Genomic DNA, 21,714 nt, shown 5'->3' with positions numbered 1-21,714 from the left:
ACCTGCACACTGCCCAACATAACAGCCAAGGTGGGTGCAGTGTCCTTGTGCATTGTGGATTGAGGGAAGCCAGGCAGGATGGAGGCTCTGTGAGCAGGAACAGCCTTCCATGGGGCAGGCAGTGGGTTCATCTAGGGCCACTCACAAGCTGTGCAGCTTTGAGACACCCCTTGCAGGTTGGGAGGCTCATTTCACATTACTTTCTCTACAATAACTGCATGTGACCGAGCAAGCCTGTGTCCCCTTAGCTGCTGGTAGCAGAGAAAAGAGGGAGGGCATACACTGAGCAGCTGACTCCTGGTTGACAGTGGCCTGGTAATGAGCCATGGGAGCCAAGAAAACAGTTTTTTTCAGAGGTTTTATACACACCAGGCTCAGAGCCAGGAGTTTTTCTTACTGTGAAAACATTTGATTTTTCACACACTGGACCAGCAAAGGAAGGGCTGGAATGCTTTGGGGATTTTTTTGATGTTTAAACCCTGTATTTCTTCATCTGCCTTAACAGGGATGTGCTGGAGGCTTGTTGAGCGGAAGATCTAGGACCTGTGGGGGATGCAAGCTGGGTCTGGGAGCCATAGGACTGAACCCCCCCACTTTCTACTGTGAGCCCATCCTTTATTTTGGCCATGCCTTGCTCTGAGATGTCATGATATTGTTGTGGGGATTTCACTCATCACTTGGGTGTAAAGCCTCTTCTTTCCTATCTCAAGTGGATCTTCCCAGGATTTTATTTTTCCTTTTCTCTGTGTATGTATGCGTGATGAAAGGAGAAATGATTCAAGCTCCACAACAAAGATGAGAAGATCCAAATTCACATATTTTCGCAGTGAGAAATTATTTCATGCCCTGTGATTTGTTTTGCTGTTGGATATGATTAGGAAGAATGGGCTGTGAGTGCTGGATAGCAAATTAGGTGGGAGGGAAGATTGTGATGGGAGACAAAGAAGGGTCTGTGCAACCCCAATGCCAAGTTGCTCCCTCTATACTATTCTTCCCTCCTTCCTTCCTCAGAGAGGGAGGAAAACATCACTTGTAGCAGATGCCAGTGGACCATACCAAAACCCCCCCGAGACAGCTCAATTACACAAGGTGACTTCTGACTCACCATGTCTAGCACTGTGTCCTATGGAAGTCATTTCTTTGGGACACGTTTCCCAAAACGAGAGGAAATCCCATGAACCTCAGTGGGAGCTGGGCTGAGGTTTCAATCACGCTGGCCTGAGTCCAAACCCCGCTCTTAATCAGTGCGATGCTGTCCATCAGCTTCAGCTGGCTTTGGTTTAAAACCGTGCGTTTGTTCTCCGTTCATGGGAGAGTTACGCTGCAGGCTCGGTTCCACAGCCAGCAAAGCCAAAGAACATAGCTAGCAGTCAACCCCTGAATCCACAGATCCCGGCCAAGGCCACGGGAGGTGCTCTCTTACCTTCCTGGAGGACAGGGTGGAGGAGCAGCAGTCCCCGCCGTCATACTGGCAGTATGCCCGGTTGTTGATGGTGTCGCACCAACCGTCTGCTTGGAAGGGCTAAGGCAGAGGAAGAAGGCTCTGTGAAAGGTTGTTCAAAAGCATAAAGTTTCCCCCAAAAGCAGAGGTCCCAGGTCCTCAGCGAGGCCCACTTCCACTGTACACAACCCCCTGTTCAAAGCCAAGGGGCACCAGATATCCCAGCTGGTGTGAATGGAGCAGTGGGTGCTCCAAGGGCAGCAGCTAGAGGATCGTGGAATTGTCAGAAGTGTTAAATGGCATGAGCAGCCACTCAGAGAACTAGTTTATTGTTGTTTAGTTACATGAGCCATCTGATCAGAGAACAAGCAACTAGGGCTGAGAAGCAGCCAGCGACGGCTGAAGAACTCTCCCGTGCAAGGGCTGCGACCTGCCTGGCCAGGCACGGGAAGCACTCACAAGGAGGCGTCAGGAGCGGTCAGAAGCCAAGGTTTATTTATCACAGATCTACACCAGCACTGCCAAGCAGCCACTGAACCAGCTACAGGATGGAGAAGCCATTTCTTCATAGAGTGATTAGTAATGAACTGCTGCTTTCACTTCGGGCTCTGTGATTGTACTTACTGGCCCAGCAACCATGGCTGACCTCCAGGACGTTTTCCATCAGAATCTTGGAATCACTGAATGGTTTTGATTGGAAGAAGCCTTAAAGACCATCTCATTCCAACACCCCTGCCATGGGCAGGGACATCTTCCACTAGACCAGGTGTCCAAGCCCTATCCAAGCTGGTCTTGAACATCTCCAGGAATGGGGAAGCCACAATTCCTCTGAACAACCTGTGCCTGTGTCCCACCACCCTCAAAAATTTCCTCCTAATATCTAGTCTAAACTCACCCTCTTTCAGTTTAAAGCCACTACCCCTTATCCTATCACTCCATTCCCTTGCCAAAAGTCCCTCCCTGACCCTTGTGTGGCCCCCTTTTAGTCCTGGAAGGTGCTTTAAGATCTCCACAGAGTCTTCTCTTCTCCAGACTGAACAGGACTCTTGGTGGAAACCTGGCTATCCCGTTGCTCATGGAAGCAGCTGATCCATTTCATTGGATCTGGTTGGCCCCAAACAACAACCAGAAATCCCAAAAATGCCCAGACTCAGCCCTTGATGATAGACACACATGTAGCACCCTTAAACTGAATGAGAGCCTGCTGAAAAATGTCACTGCACCGCAATAGCCCTGCATCCACTGTGCCAAAGCCAACATGTGGGCCTGGTGATAATACCAGTAATTCACATGAAAAAACCATGCCAAAACCAGAGAACCCATGTGGCTTTTTGTCCTTGTGACTCAAAAGGAACAGAAATGGGCTCAACACAGGCTAATAACACTTTAGGAAGTAGCAGCAGGGATTATGGCAAACCACCAAGTCTGGTCTCTGCTATCAGTAGCACAGGCCACAAGCCAAATTCAGGCAGCCACAGAGAGATCGCATTAGCCTGGAAGGTTTTGGAAGAGCAGAAGAAAGAGCACACCTTCCTACAGCTGGGAAATTGAGGCACAGCCGAATTAGGTGACTCACTCCAAAACATGAAGGGATTTGACTCCAATAAGTGCTGTCACAAACCACATCCAGAGGAGACCAGGGTGCTATTTCTTCAAGGCAACAGTGTTAACACTCCTCTTCCACTACAAAGCATCAGGTGAGTCTTAAATTATTGCGATCAAAGAAGGTTTCTAAGACTCTAAGCAGCTGTGAGCACCAGGAGGGCCAGGGCAGGGATGTTGGGGCTGGCAGGTGCCAGGATGCAGTCGGGACTAGCCAGGGCTGCTGGCAGGGGAAGGCTCTTCTGGGTGTGATTTGCTTTTGCAGCCTTCCACACGGTGGAGTTTTTCCTTGAGCTTTGCTCCATGTGTCATGACTCACTGGCAAAACAACACCCGTCGCTTTGGTAGTTTCCATACAATTATGGGGAGGTTTGCCCATCCTGGCTGCACAGGTCTGAAACGATTTCCAGATCTTGCGTGCAAGGTGGGGGGAGGACAGAGGCAGGGACAGCATGGGGAAGGAGAGGCTCCCCATCTCTCACTACACCTATCAGGGCTAACTGCCCCCTCCTCTCACCCAGCCGGAGCCCGTACCCCACCCTAAACAAATACAGGCTCCTATGGCAACACTTGTTGGGGAAACTTAACAACTCATGCTCCAAATTACATTGGAAAAACACATGAAGGGAAAATAAAAAATGACTAATTGGACTTGAGGCTTGGGAGAGCCAGGCACAGGGTTTGGGGATTTCTGTCCCCACTCCTTGCCTAGTGTTTGGAGAACACGGTGACTCCTGTGCCTTTGCCTTACTGAGAACCTCCAGGTGGTTTTGTCTTTGCATACAGAAAGAAGAAAGTAAGGTGCTGGTTACCCTCGAGGGCACAGGAGCCCTTGTACTTGCATCAGTCTCATTTTGGCCTCGCAGGAATCATGGCAAGGGAGGACACAGGCAATGCAATCTGATAAGGGTAGGTGATGTGAGAGAGCAGACCCCATACAGAGCCTGTTCAGCCTGTGCTTGAGACGTGTGGGTCTACAGAAAGCAATGCCAGTGGTGGGAGACGGCGGTTTGCTCACGTCTGCAACCCGCAAAAACACCTGATGATGTTTTAAGATGCTGTCAAGACAAAGGAAGACACCAATGCCCAGCTGTGCCACACGAAGGTGATGGATGTGATCCAGGGAAATGGTCAGCTGGGTCTCAGCTGCCAGAATACCCATCTGTGGGGGGAGGGGGTGGCAGGCTGGTTGAAAAGTGTCTTATAAAGAGGGAAAAAATGAATAAGGTAATTGCAGCAGCCGCTCTGCGCTGTGTTGAGTGGTGGGGAGCTGCTGGGCCAGGCGTGCCACCCGAGGCAGCCAGGGAGACGGGCTGTGTCAGCGGATCTCCCGCTCGCTCGGCCATCCATCTTCCTTGTTTGTTCAGACAGGAGCTCCAGTGGGGCGTGTGGCAGCACGTGGAGGTGCAGCATCTGGCACTGCCGGGCCGGAGCCCTGCGCTGCCGCCACAAAAATAGTAACGGCAAATCGAGTGCTTGGCAATTTAAATAGGCTAAAAAAACACAGGCTCTCAAAGCTGGGAGCAGGCACAGATGAAAAGAGAAAGAAAAATCGAAGGGGAAAAAGAATAAAAGAGGGAAAAATATTGCAGGCAAAGGAAGGATGTGAGAAAGGACCGGTTAGACCCCAGTGCATCCCAGCCAGAAGCATCTCTGAGTGCTCAGTGGTGGAGTTTCTCTCAAGGATACTGGGAGATGTCATGCAGGGAGCAGTGCCTGTGCACGGTGTTTTTCCACAACCCTCGAAGAGTCCCTAGGCTGACTCCATCCCTGGGGCTGTTGTCCTGCCCAGCAGGGAGTCCCCAGTGCCATCAGTGAGGCAAGTAGGGTCCAGGCATTTTTGTTCAGATCCACCTTACACAGTTTAATTCAGTGTGAAAGAGCACAAAAGGGTGCAACAGGTGAGGGAAAGGTGGATCATGAAGACTCAGTCACAGATCACATCAGTGTTGGACATATTTCAGTACTGCATTGCTGGTGTTTGATACACATTATTTTTCAGGAATGCAGGTTTTGCTCTGGTTGAGCACACCTGAGGGCCCAGCACCTTGCTTTTGGCCATGCCCCATTCCAGATGCTTTGGAGAAAGGTGGAAAAAATAAAAAAAAAAAAAAAATCAGCATTCACCTGGCCAACTGTGTAACTGAGGAGCTGAAAGACTCCCACTGAGATGGAAAGTGCTTGTTGTTTCTATCTGCACACAGCCATTGAAAAGCTAGAGTCCAGTCTCAGGGATTCAAGTCCAGCCTTAAAAAGCAAAATGCTTTCTCCCAGACTGCTCCTGGGCTTTGTGACTCTGCTGATCCATCCAAGGAGGGTGCATAGTTTGCTTTCATGGGGCTTCTAAGCCAGCACGAATTTTGGTGTCATTTTTCCCTTTGGGAATTGGTATTCTGGGCATCAAGCTCAGACCATTTGCATGCTAATTCAACCACGTGGCTGAGCAGATGCATGTGTTTTTGCCCTCCTCAGCTGTCACTTTGAAAGCAGCCCCAGAGAAACGGGGGAACCACCATTTGGGCAGGGACCAGCCCTGGAAAAGCTGCTGCTGCCCTCAGACTCATGCCTTGTGCATCCGCTTCACCACTAGTAATTCTGCTCCTGGGACAGATGAGTCACTAGGGGTGGGAAGATGAGTTGGAAACCCCATCCCTTTGGTGGCAGGGGGATGTCAGCCCAAACCAGGCTTCACAGAACCACGGGACATGAACCTGAGTTGCCCCAGGGATGGAGAGTGCCACAGCTGCAGGGGTTTTAATCGTGTAGAGAAGCCGTGTCCCAGGTGAAGGTGCTGCCCGTGGCAGGGAGGAACAGGCAGGATGTGTGGGGACAGGAAAGTATGGACAGGCTGCAGTAGCCCTTGGAGAGGCACAGGGCAGCTTCTCCCTGCCGGATGTCTCCCCTTCCTCCCCACCTCAGTCACTAGCAAGATCTTTCCAAAAGCTCTGGGAGGTCCCTGGGAGGATTTGAAGAGTGCCCAAAGCCTTGTTAAACATCTGGTTCACTTAAAGCCTCTATACATCCACCACCCCAGCTGGGGTCCCTGAAAATTCCCCCTCCCATCCCTGTCCCAATCCCTCCAACATCCTTCCAAACCACTGTTCCCCTGCACAAAACTGACAGTCCTTAAAGCCAGGGATGTGACAGGAGCTGGCTAAAGTGATGCTACGGCAGTGTGTCCCCAGGACACATCCCTTTCCTTACACACATTCACGCTGGTGAGGCAGAGAGCCCGGTCATTCTTGGCTCTCCCTGCTTGCCCAGGGAAGTTGACTGGGAATGCAGACTGTGGGAGGAAATGACAATGTTCATTGTTTGGATTAAATATTTTTCTTGGCCCTCTCTCTGTTGCAGTGTCTTTTATTTTATTTTTCCTCCCCCCCTTGACACCCCAAGCACATTCACTTTCCTTCTCTCTTTTTGGAGGCTCTTTGGCACAAGGAGGAAATCAGCTCTGAAAAACAAAGAGGGACAGAGAGGGAACAGGTTTGGCTTATGCTCAGAAAGTTTTTGGGATGTTTTTGTGCCCTGAGCCACCCTGAGCAGTGAGCAAGGTCCACCTGGCCCATTGTAAAGAGGGAAGCAGGGTGAGCACTATCTGGAAGAAGAGACCTCTAGAAATTTGGAAATAGGAACCTGGGACCAAGTGGCCTGAAAAAGAGAAACAAAATCCTACAGGCTTAGTGCTTCATTGTCCATTTTTATGTCTTCCAGTTTCTGTCCCCTGAGCCATCCCTCTGCTCCTTTTGAACTGTGGCAGCTGTCCCTTGGAGGTACATGCTTGTTGGAGACATCATGGACCTACCCCATCACCTCAGACACAGACAGAAAGCAAAACAGAGAAAATCTAACTCCTGAGCCTGATGATGTTCCTGAGCCACTCGTCAGCTAAGCATGCCAATCGTTTATACCACATCTCAGGTCTCCAGAAACATCTCCTCCAGCTCCAATGTCTTCTCCCCAAGTCTCACTACAGAAACAGAGGCTTGAGAAAATTCTCCATGTACCTGAATGAGCACTTCAGGAAAGAGGTGGTGGGCTGCAGGGTTGTGACATCCTGCTGTCTCATTTCAGCTCATGGACCATCACTGTACCTCCCAGCAGTCTTGGTATGCAGCTCTAGGTGTTCTTCAGGACACTGGGGTCCCTTGGACACGGGTTTCCTGCAAACAGCTGGGCCCATTTGGACCAGTCTGTGCTGAGGTTGTGCAGGATTGGTGTCTGTAAGGGGGAGGAGTGCACAGAGGCTCCATAGGCTGCTGTCAATGGCCATCCTGGGAGAGCAGGTCCTTGCCTTCATGGTGCCCAAAAGTGCTTCTGTGTCCCTGGCCAGGATTTGGCTTGGACACACTTCTGCTGCAGAAGTGAACATAGGGCACTTTGGACCCCTGAATGGGGATGTGTTTCATTATCCCTCTACACTGTGCTGCTCAGTCATGCTACTCTTCCTCATGTCTCAGCAGAGAGCCATCTGGAAAGGTCTTTGCACAGTCCAAGGGACAAGAGGGAAGAAAGGGATGAAATGCTGGTGTAGATCACCACATCAGAGCAGATCTTTGCTTCCATCTAAACATCCGTGTCTATGATTCATGGTGTGTTCCTCAGCCTTGTCCTTTTTACACCCTGATCTAGTGCTAACAGAAGAGAAGCAGAAGCAGGAAAGAACAGGGAGAGAGCAGCAGAGGAAGTTGCTGTGTGTCATTAGTGCTCCTGGCAAGCATGCTGGCTCACCATCCACAGGGATACTGCTGGGACACACAAGACAAGGCAGGACTTCCTGTGCCATGAGCACCAGCCTGCCATCCTGCCCTCCGTGGCTCGCCTGCTGCATGGATTCGATCTCCTGCCAAGCCATTTGTGCAAAATATGTTACAGGATAGAACGGGTTATGGAAAACAAGCCTTGAAAACCACAAGGGCCTCCTGACCCACTTGTATCTGATTTCTGCCAAGTTCTTGTTACAGATCTTAAACAGAAAGAAAAACAATGTACAAGGGATGAAGGAGCTGAAGGGGAATGAATATTCGTGTTGGAAGAGCAGTTGGCTGGGCTGTGCTTGGGGATGTTTATTATCAGAAACGACTCATTGATTTTTATTTCAGCGGGTGCTTTCAGTGGTTTTCCACTCCGTCTGTACCACTGGCTGCATGACTGTGACTGCTGGGAGGGGGAAAAGTGGGACATGGATAGGGATGAGGGGACTGCACCTGAACTGGAGAGGGCAGAGAAGCAGCCATAGGTCAGCACATCCCAAGTGCAGGACTGCTGGCACAATGTGGTTGGGGAAGCTGAGGCTGCTCACACCCCTTTGGGGCTCCACCACTACTGGTGGTGTGTCCAGTGCTGGAGCCCTACCCGTGCCAAAAGACCCCCCATCTTTTGGGGTCCTGTGAGCCTGATCCTGCAGGTAGGGTAGCAGGGTCCTTTCCTCTGTGATTATTTTATTTCCCTCTGCTTTGTCTCTTAATAAAATGATGTTGCTACAATCACACTCAATGTGTGTGCAGGGGACAGAGATCTTCTCACTGTTTAGGAAAAGCACACCTCAGCTGAGATTTTTGGAAGAGGAACAGATTTCTTTGGGATCATCCCCTGGAAGGCTACATCCCATGCTGAGCAGCCCATACTGCCCATGCCAAAAGCAGGATGCAAATGCACCCAGCAGGTATGGAAAGAATTCCCCACCTTGCCTTCCACCTCCCAAGCATGAAGGGCTTTGCCTTCACCAGTCAGAGGTCAGGTCTGATGCAGAAGTGACCACTACCTGCAGTCCTTGCTCCTTGTACCCCCCACTCTCTGTACAACCTGCATTAAACAGGATGGAAGGTACAGCACTGCCTGGTCCAAGAGAGAAGAAAGATGTGTGAATCATGAGAGGGTGACTAAATTCTGGTCACGCAGCTGTAGTTGCTCTAGAGTCTCCTTGGTGCAGCTGGGGGGCCTGTGGTGCTCATTGCCTTAAGCCTCAGAAGTACAGCAGACAATCTTTCCTGGAGCAGAGCATTCTACCAGCATCACATTTCTTACCAGTTTCCTGTGTTGAGTTTTGCCACGGTACAAAATCAGAGACCCACAAGTCTGGGATGAGTGACAACCAAGGGTCTCCAGCCCCACTGATACTGAGGAGCAGAGGCAGCTGGAGCCCAGCTGCAGTGCTGTCCCAGGGGACAAGTGTCACCCTGTCTCCCATCACATGAAAGAACAGCAGATTTTAGGGGACACTTCCCACCATCCTTTTTGCATATGCCTTCCAACGGGTTAATTCTGACTGAGAAATGCTGGACACAAGCCACAGATGTGCCGAGTGAGGGTTTTGTGCATGCTGGTGGGAAGAGCTAAGGATCCTTCAGGGTCCTTCACTACCTGTTGGATCAAGAGACTCAGGAACAACTTGCAACCACAAACACACTTCAGTCTCTATTTAATAATTTCCATTGTAATACCTCAGGAAAACCACAAAACAGAGAAGAGATGAATGTTTTAAGATTGTGATAATGTGACCAGCAACACGAGAGGGCAGTGAGACCTTGTCCTCATTCAGGGCAGACCTGAGAAATTCCCAGCAGCTCATGCTCACAACAGTGTTCTGTTCTCTGCCAATCTTCATCCAGAGCACAAGGCAGAGACCTCAAGTCAAAATCCATTCCAATTAACCCTTTGCTACCTGCATTTATTGACATGAAGCTGGAGGTGAGAAGGAGGCCAGCATGTTGCACAACGTGTTGGCTGCCCAAAAAAAGCTGACCAAGTTCATTCTGGTCATTGCAAGAGCAGCCTAGCTTTCCCTGAGTGCATTTGAGCAGGACAGTGGTGGTTACCCCGTCCTGTGAATAACATTGGGTAAACAAAATGATGATGAAACAAGTGAACTTTTGCACCTAAACCACATCTACAGTGTGAAGCACAGGAGCCCCTGTGGTGGGAGACAAAGGGGTGCAGGTGTAGGGCATTGCACAGACTAGGAGGAGCTCATGCACAGACTTCTTTGGACCATGACAGGAACAGTCCAAGGGAGCAGCCTGGATCTCTGTAGATGCTGTCTTTTCCTCTGAAGTCAACAGTCTCACTTGCTTTTGAGCACAGGAGGATGATGCATCAGAGGTGATCACCTTGGGATGGCTTAGGAGAACAGGACCCAGATGCAAACACCTCCCTCATAGCAGTCAAACACGCCACCAGGACCAAAACCACCTCCTCCCAACCCCTGGTGGGGAGGAGGGGTTTCTCTCCTCTCCACTCGCCTCTCCTGACAGCCCCAAGCCCCCTCCCTTGGTGCCGCCATCTGTTTTTCTACTGATGGCAGGGGACGAGATGTTCCGCTGGCCCTCGAAAGGCAAAGCGCGCTCAGCACTAACTTGAATTCCTGACGGGCTCCTGGAAGGGTTTGCATCCCTCCCTCCCTCCTTCCCTCCCTCCCTGACGTACGTGCCTCACTGCTCCAGCACTGGGGAACTTGGCAAGGCACAGCAAGGGAGCGGGAGGCAGATGGATGACCAGATTAACAGAAAGAGAAGGGAGGTGGGAGAGGAGTGCAGGGATGAGCAGGCAGGCTGATCCGCCGCCAGCAGAGGATAAAGATGCGCTCCCTCTTTAGGGAGGGAGGGAGTGAGAGTCCCTCTAATGCCATTGCATGGTGACCTGGACTTTCCAATATGAGGCAGAGCTCCAGATGGAGCTGGGAAGGTTGAGCCTTGGCTACTGCTCCCATGCCCCGGCCTGAAGTGACTCCACCAGAGAGAGACAGTACGAGCTGCCAGGTGGCCTGGATTTCTGTTATGTAGGGTTGCTCCCCTCACTGTGGCATCCAGAAGAGAAAACTTCCTGATCCAACACACACTTGGCAGTCAATGGAGAGACAATGGAATCTCCAAGGGGTGACTCAGACCTGAGGTGACATGGACAGCCCGCTGGAACAGCATTTCACTGCCCAAGGATGGCAGAGTCTGGGCTCTTAAAGGAGGAGTCTCCATTGAGGGGCTCCTATGAAATGAGAGGGAACCTGGGACTAATATGACCCATGGCAAGTGAAGCTGAACCACGTGTGTGAGGGGGGCTACCATGCAGTGAGGACAGAGTACAGGTTGTATTCTTTCTCTACCCTGCTCCTTCTGTGGGATGCCTCCATATCCACAAAGGACTGGGGAAAGTGAAGCAGCCTCTGAGAACTGCAGTTTTTCTTCACAAGGAGGAGGACAGAGAGGAATAGGAATGAGGATGGAAGTCAGCACAGATGAGGTAGAAACAACCTTCAGGGTATTCTGTGGTCAGATGGGGAGACTGGTGACATCTCCCTGCAGCAGCTCCCAGAGCAATACTTTGAGGCACTTTCAGTAAGAGTTACTCTTTCCAGCAAGACAATGACTACTATGAAACTCATGTGGGGGAAAAAGTTATCTAGGAAAATTTGGATTATTGGTCCAACCTTAACAGCTTGCAACACTGTAGGAGGAAACACATAGAAAAGAATAAACCAAGACATGTATGAGAAATGAGGAGAAGGAAGACAGGGATGAGGAGGAGGCTGAGAGCTGTATCAAAAAGGAGAGCATAAGGGTGAAAGACACTATCTGAGGATGAATCTTCATTAGTGCTACAGTGAGTGACTGTGACCTTAAGAACAGGCCTGCCCTGATGCAACTGCTAACAAGGAAGAAGGCACTGTTCCACAGAGGAGGATCAGGACATCTAACAAATGGTTAGATGACCTGAAGGACTAGAGAGAGAAACAAGATGACATTCTGTTGTATAAAATCGAAGGGCAAGCTCTTGTACTGATGGCAAAACATCTGCTGTTAGCTTGGTGCTCATCAGCTGGAAACAAAGGAAGAAGAGAAAGATCTGGGTGTACTTGCTGACCTCAGGATATCTGAACTGCCAGACTGATGCAACTGCAGAAACAACAGATATAGTCCTGTGTCCCATCAAAAGAGACACTTCCAGCACAAGGAAGCTTTATGGAGGGCTTTGGTGAGACCTGGGATGGAAGAACATGTACTGACCGCTTGGTCATTCCCAATGAAACAATAATTGAAAGCAGTAAAAGCATTTAAAAGTCCACAAGGGTGATGAAGAACATGGAATCTCTCCATCTTCTGGTGGGACACTGCAAGATTTTGGCTTGGTTAACCTCCTGTGTGCCAAGAGTCCTGCCTGGGACTGCTTTCTAAGAGTAAAGGAGGGTGATAAGCAAATAGGAACAGAAGGAGCTCATGCTGGCTGTGAGCGTGTTTGGGTGGTTGATGAGAGCACAGTGACTTACACTGGGACTTCAGGTACTCAGTGTGTCTGTCTCTGACACACACATACAAACTGGCACTTTTCATCATTCCCTATGGGATCTCTCCCTGAACACAGCCCCGGGTGAAGCACAGGAACCACACAGGAGGAAACACTAGGCTCAGTCTGGTGTACCTGAGCCTAAGGGAGAGGCCTCACAATTGTGTCAGCTTTATGTTACCTGAGCTGCACAGGAAGGGAAGAAGAAACACCTCACACTCCATTGGCTTCTTTGTTGAAAGGACCTAGTCCCAGAGAGCACAAGAAATTCTCCCTTGCTAGCAGAACCACCACAGAGACAATCACTCAACCATCTGGTCTGCTCTTCCACTTAAGCCATCCCATTTCAGACACGTTACCCCATATTTGTGCTAAAAGATGTGGTTTAGAAGACACAGAGCTCCCAAAATGTCAGAGGATCACTAACTTCTGGTACTCAATCACCAAACACCTCTCTAGCACACAGCACCTCATTCCCCTCCTCTTTCTGCCTGTGTCTCACAGTAGACAGGCACAACACACATCGAATTTGGGAAATAATTGCTGCACCTTCTGTACACCATGAGGTTTCCTTCCTGGGGACGTGCCCCCTGCAACATTGCCCTTTCCCCCACACTCCAGTCCACAAAGAGCTGAGCTCAGCAGAACCAGCGAGGAAAAGCAATCATTCGCATTGAAATGAGCGCAAGAAAAAAATACAATCAGCAAACCCCAAAGCTATTTTTGGTGTGCAAACTCCATTTACATTTTCCTTTTTGGTAAAAATCCCAAATTTTCAGCATACAAGATTCCAAAATTTCCCCCCTTTTTCCTTTTATCCTCAATCATAATAACAGCTAGTGCTTGACAAACACTGCCTATTTTTAATTTCCTTTGTGAATTGACTCCAGGCTGCCTATGATTTTCTCCTGCCTGGTCATTATTCAAAGCTAAATGAGTGGCTAACCAATTTCTGCAAGGAATTCTTTGTCTGCAGATTCTTCAGAAGCAGTTTGTTTTGCATATACAAGGCTGGAAATCCTGATTGTTTGATTTGGACAGGTGAGTCACACAGGGCTTTTCTGGACCCACGTTACTCTAGAACTGCGGTTCTGGTTAGGGAAACATTCCAGCTTGGAGTCAGCTCAGGCTTTTGGGGGATACCCCTTGCCAGTGAAATCCTTTTGCTAGAATATTCTGCCCAGGCCGGCCAAAAAGAAGCAGGCAGGAAGGAAATGGGTTATTGTGCAGCTCTTGCTCCCCAGCACCATCCTTGCTGTGGCAACTCTACCCAAGGATGCTTCCTCTGCTATCTCTGCTCATCCATCAAGCCCAGCTTGGGCAAACATAAGGTCAAAGCTGTCTGGTTTGTGCTGGAGCAGGTCTTCACTGGCAGGAGCTCTCCTGCAGGGAGCAGCAGCTTGTGCTGGGGACAGGGAGGGCTTACCTCACATGACTGGATGCAGTGAATGACAGAGGGGTCCGGATACCACCGCAGCCTGCCCGTGCACACGATGTTCTGGGAGAGGAGGAGGAGACAGCAGTTAGGTGAGGTGGATGAGGCAGGGAAACAGCCAGCAGTGCTTTCTAGAGCTGCAGGGTCTCCTGCAGCACTGCATTACTCTCTGTGGGGCAGAACAGCAGTGACACCCCCAGGACCCCCTGGCACCTGTTGAAGCCCAGCAAACCCAGGGTAGCTGCACCCAGGAACCCACAGACAAGGGCACATTGTTCAAGGCAGAGGCCAGATATACACACATGTGTGTATGTGTGTACGTGTGTAGATGTGTGGAGATGTATACTGGTTGGACTTGCTGATCCTGGAAGTTTTTTCCAGCCTTCTGTGTTTCTGTAATGATACAAAACTGAAAGAGGACAAAGGGAAAGGACAGGGACTACCTGAGAAGTGGGTTTGGCTGGCAGTGCCACCATTATGTCTGACTTGACCAGGAGCTGCTGCTGGGGGTAAGTCACAAGAGGCTGGAATCTACCATCATATCTCTGTGTGATGCTGAATTCACCAGCTAGTCATCATCCAGTGCCTACATTTGGCTCACTGATCCCTGCTCAGGCTCTGAAAACTGCATCCTGGAAGGGAGGACTCATCTCCCCAGACCTGACTTGAAGTAGATATACCAGGCTGATGGTCACTCTGAGGTTCTCACTGGTATTTACAAACTCAGCTGTTGCAGCCAGATGGACACAAGAGCGAGATGCGAAGGGCTCAGTTTCCCGGCCCTGGAACACACCACACTGCTCATTTAGCTGGGGTTTGTGGGGAACACTCATGATTACACAGGGGGAAGAAAAGCCCCACCGCACATGCAATTTCCTCCTTGTAAAGCTCAGGCAGGCTTTGAAATCTGAGGCCCCATAAAACAGCATCTGGCCTGTGAAAGTGTCCTAGGATGCCCTTCACAGCATGGGAATTGCACAGAGGGGTAGGTGTGTTTGCTCCCAGCCTTGTTTGATATGTTCAGGGGCAGAAGACTGGCTCCAGCATTCCCAGATGGCATGGCAGCTAGGGATGGGACACCTCTGCCCACATAGACCAGCTCCAGGTCCTTCTGCAGCATCTTTGGTGAAGACTGTGACGAGGCTGGAGCAGGATGGGGTCCTGGCCCTCCTCAGCCAGCCCCGGAGAGAGCCAGCTTAATGGGACAAAAACTGGGGAATTCCAGAGCCCACCAGATCCTGCTCAGCTAAGAAGATGTGTGCATCCCAACCCATGGAGCTGCTTTGGATGTGGTTGTTGTGCAACTCAGATGCCATTTTAGCATACTCATATTAGTATATTCGTATTCCAGGCTGGGAAATCAGGGCAGAGAGAGACAAACCTGCTCATCTGTGGGATGCAATGAATCAGAGCTGAAAGCAAAACAGGACTGTGCCTTCTCTGAGTGGCCTGTGCAGTTCCCTGTGTTGTTTGCCCCTTCCTCTCCATCTCATGGAGCAAGGCAGCCCCTGGGAACAGCAAACTGTTGGAGGCTTGGGGGAGCCAAGTGGGGAGTGGAGACAGAAGCCAGGACAGAGGAAAACAAGATGGTCTAGGGAGAGAGCTCCTGGCAAAGGACAGAGCTCCTTCTTAAAATAGTGTCTCCTCTCCCTCCTCCTCCTCTCTGCAAAATGCCTCCCTTGCACGAAAGCCTGCAGTGGTGGTGAAAGGGAAGCCGAACGCCACTGCCTCAACGGGCCAAGCCATCCGATCCCTCAAAGGCAAGGACTCCTTCCAAGGCTCGTGCTTAACCATCCCACATGCCCCAGGCATCCTCACCCCCCCGGCAGCCGTGGGTCTGATTCAAGGCAATGCACAGTAGTATCCACAGGCATGATGCTGGGCCTCCTGCGGCTTCCCAGGAGGAGGGGAAAGCATTTGGATGGGAGCACTGGCTCCTGGGAAGATTGTTTGCTTTTCTTTGTTCCACCTCCTTCCTTATACATCTCGTTTTTATTTTAAGAAATATTACCCCGGCAGAGCTGCTTTTTGGTAAAGTCGTACCACGAGGATCCAAACTATTTGAGCTATTTGAGCTGCTTTGCCTACAAAATGAGTAAGAAGTGGGGAGGGAAAGGCTCCCCTGTTCCAGCAGCAGAGGCACCCAGCCGGCCAGCAGGTCCTGGCAGCTGGAGACACCTTTCAGCTGACAGTGCCCTGCCTCTTCCTTGGCAGGGAAATGCCTGCCTGGGATTGCATCTCTGCTGCCAGGTAAGTGGGGACCCAGGCTTACACTGTGCCAGAGGCAGCTTTTGCTCTCCCAGCACACTGGCTGACAATAAACAGTAGCTTAACAGGTTTAGGCACACACCACATCCTGAAAAATCAGTGGGATTCTTGCATTAAAACTTCATATATTGTGGTATCGTGCAATTCCTTGAAAGCTGGCTTGGGAGCTGATAACTGTGCTGAACTTTGGTATACGAGAGCATCCGCTGCTTGTCTTTACAAGTCTTACCCTTCTTCACCTGAGGCAGAGATTTTGGGTTAAAACACCAGATGGGGAGGGAGGGAGGTTCCCTCTCTATGCTGCCAGCAATCCCCCCGCTAGAAGAATTCATCCCCCCTTTTACCTGGACTCTGGTGGGCTGCAGCCGGTGATCCATTGTCTCAGCAGTGACGTTTTTAGGCAGTATGACAGGGTCACTGGGAGGAATGATACAGGAAGGAATGCACACAGCACCTGTGGGAGGAGGGAGAGCCTTGAGGACCTTACCTGGAGCCAAGCATCAATGTCCTGTAGGAGGTACCACTGATGGTAGAGACAGATGTAGAGGGGACCCTTCTCCTCCCTGCATGGGACAGCAATTCCTCCCCAAAATCCTGAATTATCCAAGAGCCTACAGGAGTTGTGCCCAATTCTCTTCTCCCAGATGAAAGGAAAACTGAACACAACCTAAGAGAAAGATTCCAACCTTGATGGCAGGACATGGGACCCAGCATGAAAATAAGTCTGGTCTGGATGTTACATGATGTTTACTGACCTGTTAAGAACTGTCTCTCTAATTTTTCTACCACAGAAAATGCCCACTGCCTTCCCATGACTCAGGAAGAATAAAAGCTGCAAAAGCCACTTTAGAAAACAAGTGGGATCCCAGTCCTAATCCTAGCCTCACATCAGGTCTGTCCTGAGCTTAACCTCAGCAGTCCTTGACATTAGGCTGTCTTCAGCCTGGTTTAACCAGACTGGGATGACTGGTGTGTTTGCTTCAGAGTAATATGGGCTGAGCTCAAGCATCCTGCCCTGAGAGATGCTAGACCAGATGCAACAACCATGGCTGAGTGTTGCAGGTTTTCCTGAAAGCACAGAGCAACCAGGTCCTGCAGACAGAAATGGATGATGCGGTCCCTCCTCTGGTGAAAGTGCCCTGTTACACTCAGTTGTCACTGCAGCTTTTATGGCTTTTATCTAGGACTTGTCACATTAACCCTGCAAACAGCAGCAGTGGTAGCAGGCAGAGAGACCTCATGAAAGATGGAGGGCTACAGATCAGGAAAATGTGCAAAGAGCTGGGTTTGCCCTAAACACAATCCCTGCTGCTTCTGAAAAGAGAGATGCTTAATGCTGGAGACAGCTTTAGATTTGGGTCTTGCCCAAGAGTGTAAGCAGGGTGAGCACAAGGGTAAAACCTTCCTGGCTCTGTGTTTATAAAGATCATGGAAGAGAAAACACGATTTTTTTCTGTTAAGTGGGGATTGGTACAGGGAGAGTCTATCTATAGTCTATTGTGACTATCAACTCTCTGAGACGACTGAGTCAACACAAAGTCTGGTTTTCTGTTTGGTTTTCATCTGCCCTCACCTATGCCATGCCCCTGCTCACACTTGTACTCCACGAAGTTCAGCTCTGGGGGTGGTGGGCAGGTGCCCTGCAAGCTCTCACACAGTTTGAACTCCTCTGTCCACAAGCCCTCCTTAGTGCAGACGATGGGAACCTGCAAAGCAGAGGGAGAGCAGCTGGTGTTACCCACCCTGCCTGGCCACTGCCCATCTCTGGGGGAGCACCGTGCAAGGACACCCCTCCCACCAGCCACGTCCAGAGAAAAGCTCCCCAAGGCAGCTGGGCTGCAGCCATCTGGTCCAGCCTATGTGCACTGACCAGCAAGGCAATTGTGTCCCAGCTGCTGGATCCCACCAGAGGGAATCAGCTACACTTCTCTTGACAAGCCCCTTTCCAAGCATTGATAATATACCTGGGTGGAAGAGCTGGCAGGCAGCAGCCTCCATGCCCAGGGAAGCCCCTTGGTGACCACAACTGCTGCAGCAAGCTTGCCCATCATCCCAAGTGAATGCTTTTACAGCAGCTCCCAAAACTTATTGAAAACCCCCTACTTATGCTTTCTGACCCTTTTCACACAAGATAAGTCAGCTTGCTTAGGACACTGCTTTCCAGGGAGCAGATGAGCATCCCCAGGTTGTGGTGCACCTTGTGCCATGCATGGGGCCCATCAAGAACAGCTTTGTACTTGTAGAGGGACTGCAAGATTAACCTTTGTGCTTGTAGAGGGACTGCTCTTTGGTGGTAAAAGGGTATTTGGCTTGGGGATGGGTCAAACTGTTGCAGGGCCCCCCTGCACAGCAGGGCACAGGGAGCCCTGCAGTTTGTAGCTGCTCTGAAACACGAGGTGGGGTCAGTGTGTGCCTCCCCAGCCACTCACCTGCTGTCCCTGCTGCTCACAGCTGAGGACACACTGGCTGTCCAGCTCGAAGCCCTGCGTGCAGTTGTACATGCCCTCGAAGACGGGGGGCGGGGGCTTGCAGACCACGGGGACACAGTGTCCCTCTTCCCACTGCCCACTCTCCAGGCACTGCACCTTCAGGAACTTCCTGGGGAAACACAGACACCAGACTGGCCTGCAGAACCCCAAACACTGCACCTTGGCTGCACCAGGCATCCCACAGACGTCAGGAGCAGACTGAAGACATTTCTCCTGGAGCAGAGTCACGCCCCCTGTGTGTAGGACTTTCCCATACCAAACAATCCCTCACCATGGGCATGTCTTCCAAAGGGGCACACCATACTTAATCAGGACCTTTTCTTCTCCTCCCTGTGGGGATTGCACTGATCTAGGAGCACTGGATGCACTTCCCTTGCACTCACCACCCCACTGCTCCCCACCTCTTGTGGTGCCCCTAAACCATTCCTCCCACAGTCCCTGCAGGTCCTGCTCTGCTTTGTCCCCCAGCCAGTAGCTGCATACTTTGCTGGATGGAGTTTGCCTCCGCCAGTAAATCCTCTGGCCTGTGCCCAGCTGCTCCTGAGGCTCCTCTTTGTACAGCAGCCAGATCTGTCAATCCTGCTCTCGCCAAGGGGCTGCCGTGCCGCAGCAGACCAGTACCACCCTATGCAGCTAAAACAGCCCAGACACGAGCTACTTGCCAAGAAGAGAAAGAAAGAAACAGTCCAGGAGCGAAGCCCACCCACTTTTCACTGTCCCTGGCAATGATGGAGACACCACATCTTTTACACAGAGCCATCAAAAGCGGTGAGGCATCAGGCTGGCCAAGGACTCCTCCCTCAGCAGAGGACATGTCACTGTCCTGATGGGCTTTACCTGAGCCAAAGCTGACTGCTCCACCCTTACTGAGGCTTTTCCCCCCACTCCTGTCCTCCTGTCCTGGACAGCACACTCCAGCTGCCTGCCCCTGCCCTCTCCCCCCACGGGTGCCAGCAGGCAGGGCTCCAGGCGCCACGTTAGGGAGTTTATGGGCTGCCACAGGTATGTGGAGGGGGCCGCCAGGGGTTAGAGAAACCCCTGGGGGAAGGCACTAGACTGCCCCTTGTTCTGAGAGGCAGCAGAGAGAGCGTGGGGCCACCCATGTGCCCTGTAACAGCTGGTGCAGGGTCATGACATTGTGTGGGGCCACCCAGCTGTGCCTCCACACCTGGTACAGGGTCACCCAGCCTGGAGAAGCAAGGGGACCCCATCTGCAACCTGCTGCCAGACCACGGGTGTTCCCTGTTAGATTTCTGCTGGGAACTCCTGGATGAGACATTTTACAGGTTTTTGCATCATTCTCATATTTTAAAATACTTGTAGCTCTTGGAGAGTCCCCTTCTCCCTTCAGAAATCAGGGATCTGTTTTTTCTCAAGACTGTATAATGGACAGTGGGTTTCTCCCAAGGTGAATGCAGGCTCCAGCAGGTAAAACAGAGGCAGACAGGGAAGGGAATACAGCTCTGCACAAATCTTCCCTCCAGCCCACCTGAGAAGTGAGGATGGCTGTGGTGTGAGCATCTGAGCAGCGAGGGTTGCTGCAATGTCACCCCTACAGCAGCAGCCTTGAATAAGGGAACTGCAGCCATGAAGTGTTTCAGAAAGCTGGTGAGGTGGAGGGACTGGATTCCATTGTAGGCATCTGTGGTTTCAGTCCATTCTTCATTTACCTTGCTTGTGTGCCTTCCCTTTCCCTAAGGATGATAGTCACTGCCTTGCGAAGATGTCCCCATCAGACTTTGCCTTCTCCCAAATGTCTGAATGCTTTGCCCTGCCCAAGTTTAAAGGTAAGCAAAGGCACATGCCAAGAGGTACTAATCCATGTTGGATGTCCAGCTCCACAAGCAGCATTTTTCCCTTCTTGAACTTCCTGGCTCAGAGGGTGTGATGCAGCTGCAGGACTTGGAAGGGGTAAAGCACTGGGGGTTATGGAGATAGAAACAAGCTGCTAGTGTGAAGTCACTGCGACAGCAATCCCTCAGGCACTGAGCAAACTCCTTTAAAGACCAGGAGCATGCCAGCCACACATGACTTTTCACTGGCCACTGCACCTCCCTGTTGCCCTCCAAGTCATGGCAGAGTCCCTGTGCCCAGGGAGGCCTGGGGAGATGGGTCAAGCCCGGGGAGGACACGCTGCAGCAGCTGCAGTTTGCTCAGGTGCAGGCTGTGGTTTGCAGCCCCATCATCCTCACAGGGGCTCCTCGTTTTGATGTGGTGCTGGAGTGAGCCCAGTCAGAGCCAGGCCATGTATGGCCTCTCACACCTCCCCCCAAACCTGCACCCCCCCAGACCACCTTGCTCTGGAGGCTCAACCCATCCATCCAGATCCAGGGACTTCAAACACAGTTAGCCCAGGCTGACCCCAGGGTAGAAGGTGGGGTGTGGACCACTCCCACATATGTGAAATAAGCAGTTCATGTGGAAGCATGAACTGAAGGGAAAGGAGAGGCTTTAAAAAAAAAAACAAACTATATACATAAATGCACACAAACTTCACAGGAGCTTGAAATTTCTGAACCCCCTCCCATCCTGCAACTTCTTCTGATCTGGGTTAGTGGCACTTCTTGAGGATTAACAAGGAAGCCAGGAAAATCAGAGTCAGCCCTCCAACCAGGCAAGCCTAATGGGCAGAGGAGGCAAGGGAGATGTTTGAGGCCAGCAAGGGCTGTATCTGAGGTGAAGGCACAAGCACGTGGCCAGCTCCAGGAGCTGAACATGCAGGGATCCAGCCATCTTCTGAGGCAGCCAGCTTGAGGGGGAGTGGGTTTGCAGTGCAGGAATGGTGACAAATGAGCCTAAAGCCTCATCTCCTATGGCAGGAGACTGAGGGCTTCAAAAAGAATAGGGGGAAAGGAGAGAGATTTGGCAGTAAATTTAAAGAAAGCTGCACCGGTGTGTAGGACCCTCCACTGCTGTGCTCCCTCCACACAGCCTGGACAACCTGGGCTGTAAATGCTCAGAGAATTTAGATGTGGAAGTGATAGAAACCTGACTGACAGCCTGGGTTTTCTTTACCTGGATTTTTGGCTCCCACAGTTGTGTGTGTTTGCCCTTTACCTGGAAGGGGCCAGATACAGGCAGAGGCAGTGAGTGCCTTTGTGCCCAGCACACGTGTGCCTGGTGCCCTACTGAACTGCAGTGCTCCTGGATTTGGCTCTCCTGCTTGCCCTGCTGTGAACTTTGTTTTGTTTCCAGCCCCCAGT

General features: G+C 51.1%; 1 protein-coding gene across 1 annotated transcript in view; it reads right to left on the bottom strand.

Moving 5' to 3' along the window:
* The window catches only part of PAPPA2 (pappalysin 2), a gene marked incomplete at both ends in the record, with an annotated part of 88,531 nt that overhangs the window by 1,234 nt on the left and 65,583 nt on the right, over positions 1 to 21,714 (bottom strand). Inside the window, 5 exons of the mRNA XM_084211434.1 lie at positions 1,424 to 1,522; positions 13,746 to 13,817; positions 16,367 to 16,476; positions 17,596 to 17,728; positions 18,452 to 18,620. Coding sequence (XP_084067560.1) covers positions 1,424 to 1,522; positions 13,746 to 13,817; positions 16,367 to 16,476; positions 17,596 to 17,728; positions 18,452 to 18,620 — 583 coding nt within the window. The remainder of the gene's footprint in view (positions 1 to 1,423; positions 1,523 to 13,745; positions 13,818 to 16,366; positions 16,477 to 17,595; positions 17,729 to 18,451; positions 18,621 to 21,714) is intronic.

The sequence above is a fragment of the Fringilla coelebs genome (genome assembly GCF_963513975.1).
Source record: "Fringilla coelebs genome assembly, chromosome: 9".
Lineage (NCBI taxonomy): Eukaryota > Metazoa > Chordata > Aves > Passeriformes > Fringillidae > Fringilla > Fringilla coelebs.
The sequence above is the reverse complement of the archived record's forward strand: the minus strand, read 5'-3'. Positions and strand labels throughout refer to the sequence as shown.